General features: G+C 34.8%; 3 protein-coding genes across 3 annotated transcripts; all 3 read right to left on the reverse strand.

Moving 5' to 3' along the window:
• Window positions 1–745: 745 nt before the first annotated feature.
• Window positions 746–5,580, reverse strand: LOC135839062 (uncharacterized). The gene is made up of 7 exons (XM_065354920.1): window positions 5,374–5,580; window positions 5,129–5,295; window positions 4,827–5,052; window positions 3,490–4,737; window positions 2,540–2,754; window positions 2,229–2,445; window positions 746–2,145 (listed from the first exon to the last, which is right to left on the reverse strand). The coding sequence occupies exons 1-7, from the start codon at window positions 5,408–5,410 to the stop codon at window positions 866–868; spliced, it is 3,390 nt and encodes a 1,129-aa protein (XP_065210992.1). The 5' UTR covers window positions 5,411–5,580; the 3' UTR covers window positions 746–865.
• A 384-nt stretch (window positions 5,581–5,964) lies between these two features.
• Window positions 5,965–8,645, reverse strand: LOC135840028 (uncharacterized). Its single transcript, XM_065356342.1, has 6 exons — window positions 8,436–8,645; window positions 8,266–8,343; window positions 8,116–8,166; window positions 7,780–8,036; window positions 7,478–7,703; window positions 5,965–7,398 (listed from the first exon to the last, which is right to left on the reverse strand). Exons 1-6 carry the CDS (start codon window positions 8,527–8,529, stop codon window positions 6,101–6,103), a joined length of 2,004 nt encoding a protein of 667 aa, XP_065212414.1. The 5' UTR covers window positions 8,530–8,645; the 3' UTR covers window positions 5,965–6,100.
• Window positions 8,646–10,787: 2,142 nt separating this feature from the next.
• Window positions 10,788–14,584, reverse strand: LOC135839242 (uncharacterized). Its single transcript, XM_065355175.1, has 8 exons — window positions 14,308–14,584; window positions 14,107–14,199; window positions 13,577–13,990; window positions 13,243–13,458; window positions 13,055–13,108; window positions 12,733–12,986; window positions 12,436–12,661; window positions 10,788–12,332 (listed from the first exon to the last, which is right to left on the reverse strand). Exons 1-8 carry the CDS (start codon window positions 14,447–14,449, stop codon window positions 10,972–10,974), a joined length of 2,760 nt encoding a protein of 919 aa, XP_065211247.1. The 5' UTR covers window positions 14,450–14,584; the 3' UTR covers window positions 10,788–10,971.
• Between the last annotated feature and the right edge of the window lie 410 nt (window positions 14,585–14,994).

Below are 14,994 nucleotides of genomic sequence, written 5' to 3' on the forward strand. Positions count from 1 at the left end.
TTTCTTGCGAAATTTCAATTTTTGTATTTTGAAAATGTTGCATGACATCTCGCCTCCAAAAAAGTAAACCAGAAACTCCAAAATGACGTAGGTTTGGGCCAAAAATTCTGGAAAAGTACTAAAAAAAAGTTTTGATGGAAATTTATGATTTTTTCGAAAAAATTTCAATCTACTTTGGTCAAACATTTTCATAAGTGTTCAAAAAAAGTTTTGATCCAATTTTGGACATCATAAATTCTTCAAAAATGTCCATCGAATGCTTAAAAAATTGTGATTTTCCGCCCGAATTTAAACAGTCACTTAACGGCTTCTTTAGAAATTTTGAAAATCATTCATGACCCAATTTTAGGCTCTAAATTCTTCGCAACGGCCCAAGAAAAATTTTGATGGAAATTTTTGTGTTTCTGACGACCTTTGTTTTCAAAATTCGACAAAAAAAGCTCAAAAAATTGAAGTTTTTATAGACGTTACCTTTCTATTATGCAATAAAAACCAATACCGGAAGTTTTCAGGCCGCAAAAATGCCAGTCAACTGAATACTTTTTGCTGGTTTGAAGTTATGGGTAGATTTAAATTTTGATGATTTGACATTTTTTCGCAGATAAAATCGCTATCTTCATTCTTCAGCACATACACATATTTATTTCATTATTGTTTCTTTCCACCGTGTAATTCCGTTCCTATAGATACCTACAGTTTTATTTGTTAGGTAGTAAAGTATCTAGATGAATATAAATAACTGAAATCAAGAGAGAACATGATATTATTAAATTTTATGATATTTGTAAATTTAACAAGGCACTGATTGTACCCATTTGTTTCAAAAAAAACTTCAACACGAATCTATTCATGTTTCCTTATAAAATTATTTGAGTAAAATAAACAACATTAACCTACCGAAATGTACATGCAAAAACTTGGTCAAACGATCATTAGAACGAACAAACACGTAAACCATTTTCTTCTCTCGATCGATTTCACAAATCAAGTAAATTTGGCTCAATTGCTTACACGATAATGATTTAACAATAGGTTTCACTCCTCCGAAAAAAATACCCAAAACGTGATCATTTTTCCAAGTGTTTTCCGTCGAGCAATAGTCAAAATACAGTACAGTGTTGGTCTTCTCAGAATACGTCTCTTTGTCGCGAATAATCCGAGTAATATTCTGCTCGACGATGACGTTATTCAGTTCGAAACCAAAAATCGTCTCCATCATTCTACGAACACACATTCGAACACATTGGCCAATTTCTTTCCACCAAGGAGTAGGTATATCTCGGAGAAAAACGTCGAACGAGGCATATCGTACGAGATCTATCGGTGGTATATTTCCGTAACCATTCATCTTCGATGGTAATTTCGTTGGTAGGTAACGATCGTTAACAAAACGATGGCAAAATACTTGGAATAAGTTAATTACATCTGTACGAATTGGCGCCGTTAAATTGAAATTCAACACGACAGGATCTTGGATATTTAAACCACTTCTGAAAAATGCGTGTTTGTTTTCATCAGTCTCATTTTGTAAGACTTCCTCGTCTCGTGCTTCTTTTGGAATAGGTATGTTTCTATCAAACTCTTCGAATGGAAACAAACAACCATGATAGGGCGATATCACGTATTTTAAAAAATTGAAATCTTTGTAAAACACGAAGAAATCCATCAAAAGAGAAGAGACAGGAGGTTGGCTTTTAACCTGATATGAGAAGTCATCGGGTATCGAGCAATTCCAACCAGAAATGTAACATTTTTCAGCGGCAGCTTTTCGTATATCCTTCACAGGAGGCAGTAAGCCTTTATCTTGTAAAAAGTACACCACCAACCAGAATAACACATGAGTAGTGATTCTATTCTTACCGTGCAATTCGTACTTCATCAGCAAATCTTTCAAGTACAAGATTAATGTTTTCAAATCCTGATTCAAACTCAAGTATAGCTTCGTTAGCAATACGTTTCGAACTGCCAAGTCATTGAAAAACGTTATATTGACTTTTTTGTCGGTAGATACGTGATATAATTTGATGATAGGGACGCGGGCATCTTCGTAAAATTCTTCTCGCCGGAATAAAGAATGGGTTTGAAAAATTTCGCTGAATTTTAAAACGAGGCTCTTCGCTGCTGAAGGTGTATTTTCGCCATATTCTGAAATAATCGAAATTAATGAAACGAACGTATTTCAAATTTTGGATTCCATTTTCTGATGAGTGTAAAGGTTGATAGTTTACCACAAGATAGATCGATGGTGTCACTGTGGACAGTGCAAAGTCCATTATTATAGGATCCATAAATCGTCCATTTGAGGCCAGCAAATTTGTACTCCTTCAGAGCTGTTTTCAAATCGTTGATCACTCTTGCAGTAATATCCTTGGCTTTTTTTGTAGAAACGCTGATCAATTCGACAGACTTTACGATACTTTCGTCTTGTTTATTGGGAGTGTTTTTCTGGAAGAGTAACATTTTATTACAGAGATGAATTTATTATGCAATAAATAATTAAGTATACACACAAGAGAGATTTTTCAAAAACAAATCTTACCAAATTAAGTCCGCAAAAATTAGAAACAATTTCATCAATATCATCATCAGCGTTGTTCTCAGTTTTCCAGCTTTCATGGGGTTCTGCCGGAAGAGGTTGTTCCAGCTTCAGGTGTAAATTTGCATCAGTACGTATTTTGTTCACTATTTCAAAGAATAATTTCTCCAAAATGGGATTGTATCGAACAGGAAATGATCCTTTTCGTTTATTTCGATCTGAGGACAAAAAATACAATACAACTTTGAGTCTTTGACATTATTCTTAATTCCAGATCTACCAATATAACTCGTTATTGTTCTGAGGGGTTGAACTCTCATTAGCATAAAATGACTTACCTTTCTGAGTTGAATTACTTCTATCCTTCTCCATTGTTATAAAGTTGAAGTTTCACTTCATGCAGGGTTTCACAATTTGTTTTTGTACAGGCACTCAAATATACGTACACGTTGTTACTTTTAATTGATACACAGCAGTCGAACAACGTATAGAAGCAATTTCCAGACCAATACTAGTCTGTCTAGTGTCTAGACTGTCTACTGAAAAATAATAATGCGATAATCCACACGTACCTCATTAGCAACGTGACCGGAAGTGACGTTCATTTCATGTACCACCCCTCCCAATTCTCAAGTACCTCGCCGGTGAATCATATGTTATGATGAATCAGCCTTTTGCCCTTCGCAATTCAGAATTAATATACAAAATATAAGCTATCAATCACAAAATAAAATGTCTCTCAAGCAATATAAAAAAAGTCTTTATTTTTCAACTTCAAGAAACAAATGAAACACGTGATTCAAACTTAAAACTTGGAAAAACAGTAGGAAAGTAAGAAAATACGAACAAAACTTAAAAATAAGTACATACCTACAAAAAATAATAGTAAAACTTTGTACCATAGCATTTAAAATCAATACATCGTTGAGAATCATTCAACTAACTATCAAATCAAATATTCTTCAAAATATTCGATAACAAACTGCGACCATGCTCGTCCAGGAATGTAATAAAATGGGCTTCACTCTCGATCATAATTTTAGCGATATTTTCTTCACGAATAATTTCGCTTATGAAGGAGACATTGATTTGTCGATCTGGTTCACCGTCTTCGTCGAATCTGGGACGTGGAATAATACGAGAAATGTACTCGTTATCCCACGTTGCGGCAGTCGAGGAATATGAAAAATAAACCAGAGGAACGGTCGTATCATCAGAATCGCCGACAGTCTTGGAGACCTCTTCCTTGACAATTTTCGAAGGTCGAAAATCCAATACATTCTCCATCAAATGACGAACACTCCTAATTGAATATCCAGTTAAACGATTAGGAATATTCAACTCGAGCTGAAACGAAGTACTTTGTATCAGTTCTTTAGGTTGATTCAAGAAATAAGGCAACTCGTCCATCAAGATGTCGTCAAGCGGACGATCATACTCTTCGGAGTAGTTCATATAATACGGCAACATTCTGGAAAGATGACAGCACAATACTCTGAATTTGTTCACCGTCGTTATTCGGGTTTGCTCAGCCAAATTCATATTTAAGTCCGACGGATGTTGAAGATTAATAAAACTGATTCCGAAAATTCTCGAGCTACCACTTCCTTTCAAATTTTCAACTTGATCGATTGGGTAAGCTTCGCCAATATGTGGGCTCATCACGTATTTCAAAAACTTGAAATCTCGGTAAAACGCAGCAAAGTCCAGTAAAAGAGAATACAAATCGGACGACGAACTCGACTTCGAAGATAAATACAAATAATAATCGGGAACAGCGCAATTCGTGCCTGAGATGACGTTTTTCGAAGAGCAAGCTAGACGAACGTATACCGCCGGAGGTAGCAACCCTTTTCGCTGCATGAAAAAAACAATCAGCCAGAACAAAATATGAGTGGTGATTCGGCCGATACCTCGCATATCGTATTTATTGAGTAAATGTTTCAGATACAACGTCAACGTTTTCAAATTCGGATTCAGTGTTAAATAAAGCTTAATCAGTTTCGAATTCTGAAGAGCCATTCGATTTTCGAACGTAATACTGCATTCTTTTCGGTAACGTTTGTAGATGAATCTGATAAACGGAACTCTCGCATTCGAGATTAATTTCACTTTCGAAAAATACGTCAACGATCTCAGGATTTTCTCAATACTTCTCGGAATATCTTTCGGGGTTGTTCCGGAATCATGTCCAAGAAATTCTAAAACATAAGCAATACGGTAACGATGAGGTAATCGTCGGAAAAATGACGAATCATTAAGAGATATTAACATGGCTTCAAACACCAACCAAAACTTATATCCACGTCGCTATCTTCAGTACACAGTCCAGTGTAATAAGAACCGTAAACATACAAGTAAGCTTGATAACCGCAGGATTTGAACACGTCCTTTAAACAATCCATAATATCTTCAGCCATGGCACTAGCTTTTCCAGGAGGTATGGCGGTAGAATCAACAACCTCTTTCATCCCATCTTTCACAGTATTGATATGTGTGATACAGTCAGGATCTTGCTACAAAAAAAAGACATTATTATGAATTGAAATCGAAATCAATTACGAGTTCGTATTCGTATAATATTGAACTTACTAAATCACATTTGTCTGAGAAATAATCGACATTTTGAACATTGTTTGGTTCTACTTTTGATACATTCCTCACAAGGGGAGAATCAAGCAACGTTGGTAGGTCATCAATAATGAAGTGGTATTGTTTCCTTCGTTTGTACTTACGATACAAACTACGAATAAATCGTCCTTTTAAAACAAAAATAACGCAATGTAAATTTCAATCGTCAAAAGACGCGATCGCCTGAGGAAAGTATTTGTACAAACCTGATGGTGAAATGTAATCTGGCCTCTTCCTCGCCATTGTCTCACTTTATGAGGTTAACTTTTGCAAACGTTGAACCAATATAATGAATAAAATTATTAATTGCTCAATCAAGCCACACGCTAAAAATGTTGTTTTGTTTCAATCACTTATGTAATCAGTAAACGATGACAACAAAGAGGAAAGACAAACAAAGGAAAAGGCAAAATGGTAAAAAAAAGAATGACGTCAGAGGTGGGAGTGTGACGAAATTCCAATTCCGTAATCCTTCAAATAATCCTTGTCGATCACGTAATTCAACCAGCAGAAATTCGTAGAAAATCATCATTGGTAAAATTTGGATTTTTTTCGTATTTTGTCACGAGTTTGATTTTAAGAAATTATTCAATACAAATCATAAAATGTATTCCAGCACCTGAAATTTCATAGTGTCGTGATGAAAATTTTTTTTCTTTTAAAAAAGGCACTTGTCCCTTCATTTTTCAAGATAGACAACTTATCCATCTTCTGTTAATCAAATAATATTGTAGAATAGAAACATTTTTAATTTTTTGTTTACGTTCAAAATGCAGAAAATAAAGAACAACGACTAATACAGTAAAAAACACAAACTTTAATGGATATTTCTAATTTTCTACAAAATCTTAAATTACCTATAAGTAAAATAAACTTCTTCAAGACGTTAAAAAACCATTATTTATTCCGTTAAAAAAAATTAAACAATACAATTTAAGCAGGTACAACTTCAGTTAACCCAAATGCAAACAGTTTGGATCCTTGTGCACGCATAAATTCAACGAAATTACCTTCTCCTTGAACAAACACGCGAATCAACTTCTTTTCTACACAGACTTCGCACGTGAGATAAACTCTAAACTGCTCTTTCTCATTTTCACTTCTGGGAACGAGTTCTTTAATATATTCATTGTTCCACGTACTCTCCGACGAACAATATTCCAAATAAAGATTCGAAGATGCGAGTTTAGTACCTTTTCCATCCTGAACATAATTCTGAGTGACGTTCTCAGCAACTACTACGCTCTTCTTGTCGAATCCGAAAACCAATTCCATTACTTTACGTATTGTCTCTAACATATAGTCGTGATTAAATTTATCGAAAATGGTTTCCAGGCTCTTGCTCTGTACTATGAACGTAGCATACTGAGTCAAATTGTGCGACTTGTACTGATCGAAATCTATCTTACGATTAGGAAAAATTCCATTCAAACTTTCGATTTTACCAAGTTCGAAGACATCATTCGGTAGTGCAAGGCTGAACGAATGACACAAGATTTTGAACCTATTCACATTCCATATGATCACCTGTTTGGTAATATTGAAGCTCAAATCTGTAGGATCTTGTATATTCATAATCCATCTGGAAAACGAGCGTTGATCGTTATTCTGTACTCGATTGTAATAAACGGCCAACTCGTCGGTAGCAACTTGTCCACGTTCGAAATCACTCAGCAGAACAGCGTAGCCGAGGAATGGACTAATGACGTAGTTCAAGAAATCGAAATCTTTGTAAAAAGCGAAGAATTCCAGCACCAGAGAATACAACGAAACTGGCTCAACCTTGAACGAGTAAACATCAGGTACGGAACAATCCCATCCTTGTACTTCGGTCTTGATTTCGGCTGATTTTCGTACATCCTTTACCGCAGGAAGTAAGTTCTTCTGCTGCATGAAAAAGCAAACGAGCCAAATCAATATGTGAGTGGTTATTTTAGCCGTTCCATGGAGGCTGAATTTTCTGAGTACGTGTTTCAAATATAAAATCAAGTATTTCAAATTTGGATTCAAGCTCAGATAAAACTTGGTCAGCAGAGAATTTCGAACTCCTAGTGCGTTCGAAAACGAAATATCGAGTTCTTTCTTCGTTTCGAAATGGACTGCTTTGAGAATAGGAACTCGGGCGCTCTTGACGTAAAGTACTTTATAGAATTTTTTACTTTTACCCAGCCATTTTCTCATTTTGGTGGGTAGACCAGTAGGTACGACAGCGGAACCGTCACTTACACATTCTGAAATGAACATATGGCGTAAGTTAATTTTAAATAGTATACTTTTTCCCCGGCTAACTATAACGATAAAAAAACTCACCGTAATAAATGTCAATATCGCTACCACCCCAAACTAATCCGTATAAAAACGAGCCAAAGCAATTCCATTTATTTGTACATCCTTCGACTTTGACACATTCGTTTAAATCATCGATTATTTTACTCAAGATAGGTTTGAACGTGAACTCGGGAACACTGGCAGAATCGACAACTTTCTTGATCTCGTTATCCATTTTAGTAACGAATGGGTTATCAACGAGATGTGCCTGTAGAACAAAAATACATCAATTTCGTTTGTTTCGAGATGCCTTTACCTGATTTTAAAATCAATCAACGAATTACCAATGGACTATTCTTAATAAGATGCGAGAGATCGATCGCTTTTGGATTTGGTTTTTTTCCGATAGTAGCATCGTTTGGAATAGACGTTTTGAAAATTTGATTCGATTTCGAAGATTCGATGATCTTGTTGAGTAGTGGTTCTGACGACGTAATTCTCAGGTTTTTCACCAATTGTTTTCGTTTCTGATATCTCTTGTGTTTTTCACGCTGACCTAAATGTATTTGTGGTTGATGTTGAGGAAGAAACGGACAGAAATCTATTTTACGAAAACCAACAGTAATTAGAAAAACACAGATATTCGATTAACATAAGGCGAATAATTTACAAGTACTTACGGTCTGGGAATTCTACCTCGCGTAATTTTTTTGGTTCATGAATGTTTGGATCTGAAATAAGTCGTGAAATGTAGTAATTAAAGAGAAATACTCGTGGACGTGGATGCAGTACACTCCAAAGGCAGTATAAACTAATCGTCTTGAACTCACAGTCAATGGGAGAAGGAACTCCAAGTGGTTCTCCTTTTCGTTTACGAGCATTCGGGCCTTTTCTAGGCACGTCCGCTTCTATAAAAAGTCAAGATGATATAATGCAAAAAGTTTTGTAAAAATTCGCTTATTTTATAGTTATCAACTTGCAGTTTTGATATTGTACTTACCGGGTAATGGAAAAGCATAAATGCTAAGCTCTGGGTGGGATGAATAAGATTTGGATTTGGAAAACATTTTTATATTATTCGTGAACAAATTCATTCACACATCAAAGATTATTAGACAGTAATCTAATTAGATACGTTCAAATAATTCAATAAATTGAAGTTAATCTTGAAAACAACAATCATAAAATTGATAATAATTTTTTACCAATCCTGCTCGTCTGCGTCTGCGTGTTCGCTACACCAAAGTCTGTTTTATCATCTCGCAGGTGGATGGAGTGCAGTGTTTTAAACCAAATTTTTTCATCGAAATGACGAAATTCTTATTAATATTATTTTATTAGTAATTAGTATCAAAACAAAATCAAAAACAATGAAAGAAATCACTTTAGTCTAATCAGTAATCACAATGAGAAAATTCAAAAATTCAAAGTAATTGGCACTTTTAAATTTTAACTAATGAACAAATATGAAACAAAAAAGTGACAAAATACAAAAAACAAAACATTTAACATTTTAATGTAGAGAAAAATTATAAAAAAAAATTATGTCTAATTTTGCAACTTTTTTTTTGATGAAAAAACGAAGCAATTGCTTAAAAATGTGAGAATTTTTGTAAATACTTGAAATACTAAGACAATTTTAGAAAAAATTAGGACCTTTTGTTTTGTCAGGTAATTCGGTACCTAAAAATGATAGTTCATAGTTCGACTATTTTTTGCAAAGCCTTGCAAACCCCCCCCCCCTCCCCCCCAAAAAAAGCAAAACGTTTGACAATTTTTGGAAAAATCCGAGTCTTTTTGGAATATTTTCCAAGAAAAAAAATAGGTAGCCATTTTGCTAAACAGTAAAGATTTTTATTATTTTTGAAAAGACGAAAATTCTTGAGAATTTTTATTTTGTTAAAAAGTAAATTTTTGTCATTTTGAAATTGCGAAAATTGTTAACAAGAAACAAGACTTCAATACCTAATTTTAGCAAAATGAAAGTTTTTTTTTTTAGCAATTTCCGGCAAAAAAGTTCAACTTTTGGGCAATTTTTTTCAAAACAAGGAAACTTTTTGAAAATGGAAAAAAGGTGAAAGTGAAATTATTCAGCAAATTTGCTAGAAAAGAAAAGTCAAGTCAATTGTTGACCAAAAGCAAGATTTTTTCTGAAGTTTTGTGAGAAGCAGGACCTCATGACAAATTGACAATTATTGAAAAAAAAATGTCTTTTTTGCAATTTTGCCCAAAAAATAAACGAGAAATCTGGACAATTTTTTTGAAAAAAGCAAGGCTTTTTGGAATTTTCTGCCAAAAAAACAACATCCCCAGAGTCCCAGACATTTTTCCAAAAAAGCGATATTTATTATTTTATTTTTTGGAAAAACTAGATTTTTTAACAATTTTTGGCGAAAAGTGAGACTGCCAGTTTCTTGAGAGTTATTTTATTGGCAAAACAAATTAGGTACCTACCTAAGTACACTTTTATGCAATATCTGTCAATAAAACGAGGCTTTTTGGCAATTATTGGCAAAATTGATACTTTTGAGTAATTTTAGGACTAAAAATTGAGATTTTTTTGAAATCTTTTGCAAATAAGCCACAATATTTTACTAGTTTATAGGTATGAAAAACCGAGACTTTTTAGTAATGTTGATGACAGGACGACAGGACCAGAGAGCACTGAGAGCAGCATGACTGACAATTTCAAATCTCAGCAAAGAGCAGGGCTGTGCAACGTTAACGCTGGAAAAATTGTTTAGCTACTTGGAAAAGAATAAACAATTAATAAACACAATTAAACAAATTACAAAAGCGTTTTAAAGTTTAAACAAGCAAAGTCGAACAGAACTCGAATTCGAATTATTCATTCAGTGCACTCCACCCACCTGGACTCTGACAAAACTGACTCTGGTGTGTTTGCGTGGATACGCAGTTTGACCAAGTATTCTAATTTCAAAAAACTATAAATCGTGGTTTGAAAAGGCAACACTGTTTGATGTGTGAGGGGGTGTGTAGGAGGGACCTTTTGGCTTTTCTTTTTCTTTTCCCTGTTTGATTTTTGAATAAATTTTAGGGTCAATTTCTGAGACTTTTTTCCGAGTTTTTTCATTTTCTCTTACAGAAGATATTCGGTCTTTGATCTTTGACATCATCATGTTTTTTATTCATCAAACATCAAACCCTTCAACAAATTGATAAGTTAAAGTTTCGGAAAATGGTCTTTGAATTTTGAGAAACATCGTAAATATGATATCCTTAATCCTACTTTTTGTAAGAACGAGTATTATATATTTAATTATGAACTGCCATGAACAAACAAAATCACTTTAAATTAAAATGTTCGAATAAATCACACGACTTTACAAAATTCTCACTGAAACGGAGATCATTTATTTCGCGAATGAAAAGTTTACAAACACGAATGTAACAAAAAACAGCACAAGAATACAAACAAAAAACGTAGGTACGTGCGTATCTCACTTGAAAAAAATTCTTAAACTAAAACAAAAAAAAAAAACAATCTTATTTCTCCAACTAGACTAAAATAATGTTTAAGGAGGCACAATCACTGACAACGTATATATCACTAATTTTCGCAAATACAAGCGTAAAAACTTAATGAAATCGACATCACTTTGAACGAATAACTTGACGACTCCAGTCTCCAAACACACGTCACAAGTTAAGTTAACTGTAAGTGGTTTTTTTTCGTCCGCATTCCGCGGAATGATCTCTTTCATGTAATCACATTGCCAGGTATTCGCCGACGAACAATATTCGAAATAAATGACTGGATAAGTTCGTTTAACGGTGCTGCCTTTACTGATGCTGAACACAACTTGAGAAACGTTTTGAGCGATTACAATCTTCTTTTTTTCCAACTTAAACACAAACTCCATAATTTTACGAACAGCCTCCAGTATATAGATTTGGTTCAATTTCTTCTGGCGTTGGTCATCGAAACCTAAATCGGCCGCGGCATTGGTATGCAGAACGATCGTATGGTATTGAGTGAGATTATGCGGAAAATAATCGCAGAAATCCATCGGCATCTTATTTGGCAAAAGGTTACAGAAACAATCCATTTTTTCAATCTGTTCCACGGATCGAGGTAGCAAATCGCTCAAACGATGGCAAACGACTTTGAATTTATTCGCACATTCGTCCAGTATTCCTGCTGCCGTGTTGAAGCTCAGATCAGACGGATCTTGCAGATTTATCACACTTCTGCGGAACGTCAATTTCCAAGAATTCTGCATCAGTCTCAAATACGTAGAAAATTCGTTACTAGGAATCAGTAATCGTTCGAAGTCGCTCAACAAAACAGCGCTACCAAGGTACGGGCACACGAGGTATTTGGAGAAATCAAAATCACGATAAAAGTCGAAAAATCCCAGCAGTAACGAGTACAATGAAATCGGCTCGGTTGGAAACGAAAATTCTTCAGGCATCGAACAATCCCATTCGTTTACGTGGTATATTATTTTGGCTGCCTTTCGTACTTCGATCACAGCTGGCAATAACTTTTTCTGTTGCATGAAAAACGCAACGAGCCAGAACAACGTGAACGTATTCATCCTACCAAGACCGCGGTTTCCATGTATATCGTATTTTTGCATTATGATTTTCAGGAATATAGTCAAGTCCTTCAGATTCGGGTTCATGTTAAAATACAGTTTCATCAAGTATGAATTTTGGACTTTCAATTCGCCCGAATGCGAATCATTCGAGAAAGTTATGTTTATCTTTCTGCCGACTTTTGGATGGTACGCTCTTATCCAAGGAAATGGTCTACGTTCGTTGGATTCTAAATCGGAAAATGCTTCACATTTTTTCAAAGAATCCTGACAAAGTTTTTTGAATACTGTTCCACACTCAATGGTACCAACATCAGTACTTTCCGGCACAAGTTCTGAAACGAAGATAACAAGACGATTACGACTTTTCGTATTAATTCAACCATCGCATTTGAAATTATTTATGATCTGGTTGATCTGTGTAGATGAATAATTTACCATAATAAAGATTTATTGTGCTATCCCTGCAAGCTGAACCGCTCAAGTAGGAACCATACCAATTCCATTGATTTGTAAATCCTTCAAATTTGACTGCGTCGTTCAGATCGGCGATCAATCTGATCAACACACGCTTACAAACATTCGGATTACTCAGATAAGATGCGGTTGTTTCTCTAATTCTGTCGTCTACAATACGAATGGCTGGAATATCCACGTCCTTTTCCTGACACAACAAACATATTATTAATTTTCGTTCGATGACAGAACATTTTTAATTGCCAATCAGAAGCTTACCCATATATAACCCTTTACAGCGCAAGGGTTTTCTACGATCGATGAATCTGATCGCTGAGTATTCGGTGACAGAGACGATTTTAATAAATCATTACGCGCCATAAGTTCGAAGATCTTGTCATTATAGATATTATTCATTTGAACCTCGTACGGTGACATTTTCACTTCTTCAAGTTCTGACTTTATATAGGACTGTTCAGAGTCTTTTTTGGGTACTTCAAAAGTTTTTATGGCATCGTAATAACTCAGCTTATCTGTTAATATACGAACGAATAGTTATTTAGAGGTTCAGGATTGTAACAGGTTTTCAAGTAGCACTTACTGAATATCGAAATAGCGCTGCACTTGTGTGTTCCACTGCTTATCAAATCTTCATCTGCAATATCATATTGAATGGTATTAAATATCAATTCACAGCAGCAAGGTACCAAAAAATGTTCGACAAAAAATAAATAAACGACAGATTTCGAAATATCATCACACATTAGATAAATGCAGAGCAGTACTCACCATCACTATAAGAAGAATCGGAGCTAAGTTCTTGATCTTGATCTTGTTTCTGATTCGGGGGTGTTTCAACTGTTTTGGCAGGCGGATTCTTCTTTCTGGATTTTTTTTCGTGTTTGTGTTTGGATTTTTTACCTTTCTTAGCAGGCGGACTCGTCTTTTCGGGTGTTTTATCTTTCTTAGGTTTTTGGGGTTTTTTAACTTTCTTGGCAGATGAGGCTGTCACATAAGATTAAATAACACGAATATTCATAGGAGCAACGTACAAAATACTCGTCCACGAAAGATGAATAAATAACAGAATCCGAGACGGTATTAGGGATTAATCAGCACTCACATGAATTTAATTCAGCTAATTCACGTTTTTGTTTTTTCTTCAATTGGGTTTTACTGAGACAGTTGCCTCCTGCGTAAGTATTATCTCCGTAGCAGTTTCCTCCTGCATAGTTATCATATCCGTACCCGTTTCCTCCTGCATAGTTATCATATCCGTACCCGTTTCCTCCTGCATAGTTACCATCTCCGTACCAGTTTCCTCCTGAATAATTATCATATCCGTACCCGTTTCCTCCTGCATAGTTATCATATCCGTACCCGTTTCCTCCTCCATAATTATCATTTCCGTAACAGTTTCCTCCTGCGTAAGAATCATTTCTATTCCAGTTACCTCCTCCGTAACCGTCATTTCCATACCAGCCGTAAGAATTATTTCTAGACCAGCGGTCTTCCCGGTAAGGAGCATTCGCATAATCTATAACATCGAATAAACGTGAATTCTTGACAGCATAGTGCAGATAATTATACGTACAGGAAAACACGTACAAATGAGCAGTAGAATTCGAAGAAATATTTGAATACAGTACTCACTATTATAACGAGACGGTCCGTACGGTCCACATCCATATATATCAGGGACATAAGGTGGATAAGAATTTCTGTTGTTTGGCATCCGGTTCGGAGCTGTAATAATGAAATGGTTCGATAATTTAGAAAGATTATTCACCGGTTCCATCGAATAAATGATGAATTTTGTAAATATGAGAGAGTTAATTGAAAACTTATACTTACGCTTACGATTTACTACAGATTTGGCGCGGTTAGTGCAAGGTTTAGGAGCTGGAGCTTTAGGTTTAGGTTCAGTTTTCACAACGCCGGTTTGCTTAGGAAAGTTTTTAGTATCATTGGGTTCGGATTTCACTTTGGGTTCCATTTTCCATTGAATTTAAATTCGCAATAACATAATGAATCGTTGAAGAAATATTTATTAGTATTAAATTTCAATTTTCAATTAAAAATTTAAAGCTCTGCGTTATTATGATTTGTTTACGTTTTTGCGCGTTTTTGAAAGTTTGATAACATATGATTGATAACAGAGAATAAGAGAAATTTAAAATTTATTAGTACGAATTTTTCTGCTTTAATGAAGGCAACACTGATTTAGCAATTGAATAATTTTTTTTTACTTTTTTTTCTAAAATAAATTAATTTAGATTTATATTTTATTTTCATTTTCAGATCAGAAATCAGAATATATTTTGTATATTTGATATTAACGATGATTATGATTTCTTTTCCTTCCTTGTTTTGCGATTTCAAACCCTTTTTGTTCGGTTTTGAACTTTTGTTTTTCATTTATTTTCTTTCTATAGCATGTCTAGGGCATCATTCGTAGGATAGGAGGACTAGAAAATCAGTGTGGAATGGCAACTACTCAATTAGATAATTGCTTGGATGAATTGGAAGGATGGATATTGG

The sequence above is a fragment of the Planococcus citri genome, chromosome 3 (assembly GCF_950023065.1).
Source record: "Planococcus citri chromosome 3, ihPlaCitr1.1, whole genome shotgun sequence".
Classification (NCBI taxonomy): domain Eukaryota; kingdom Metazoa; phylum Arthropoda; class Insecta; order Hemiptera; family Pseudococcidae; genus Planococcus; species Planococcus citri.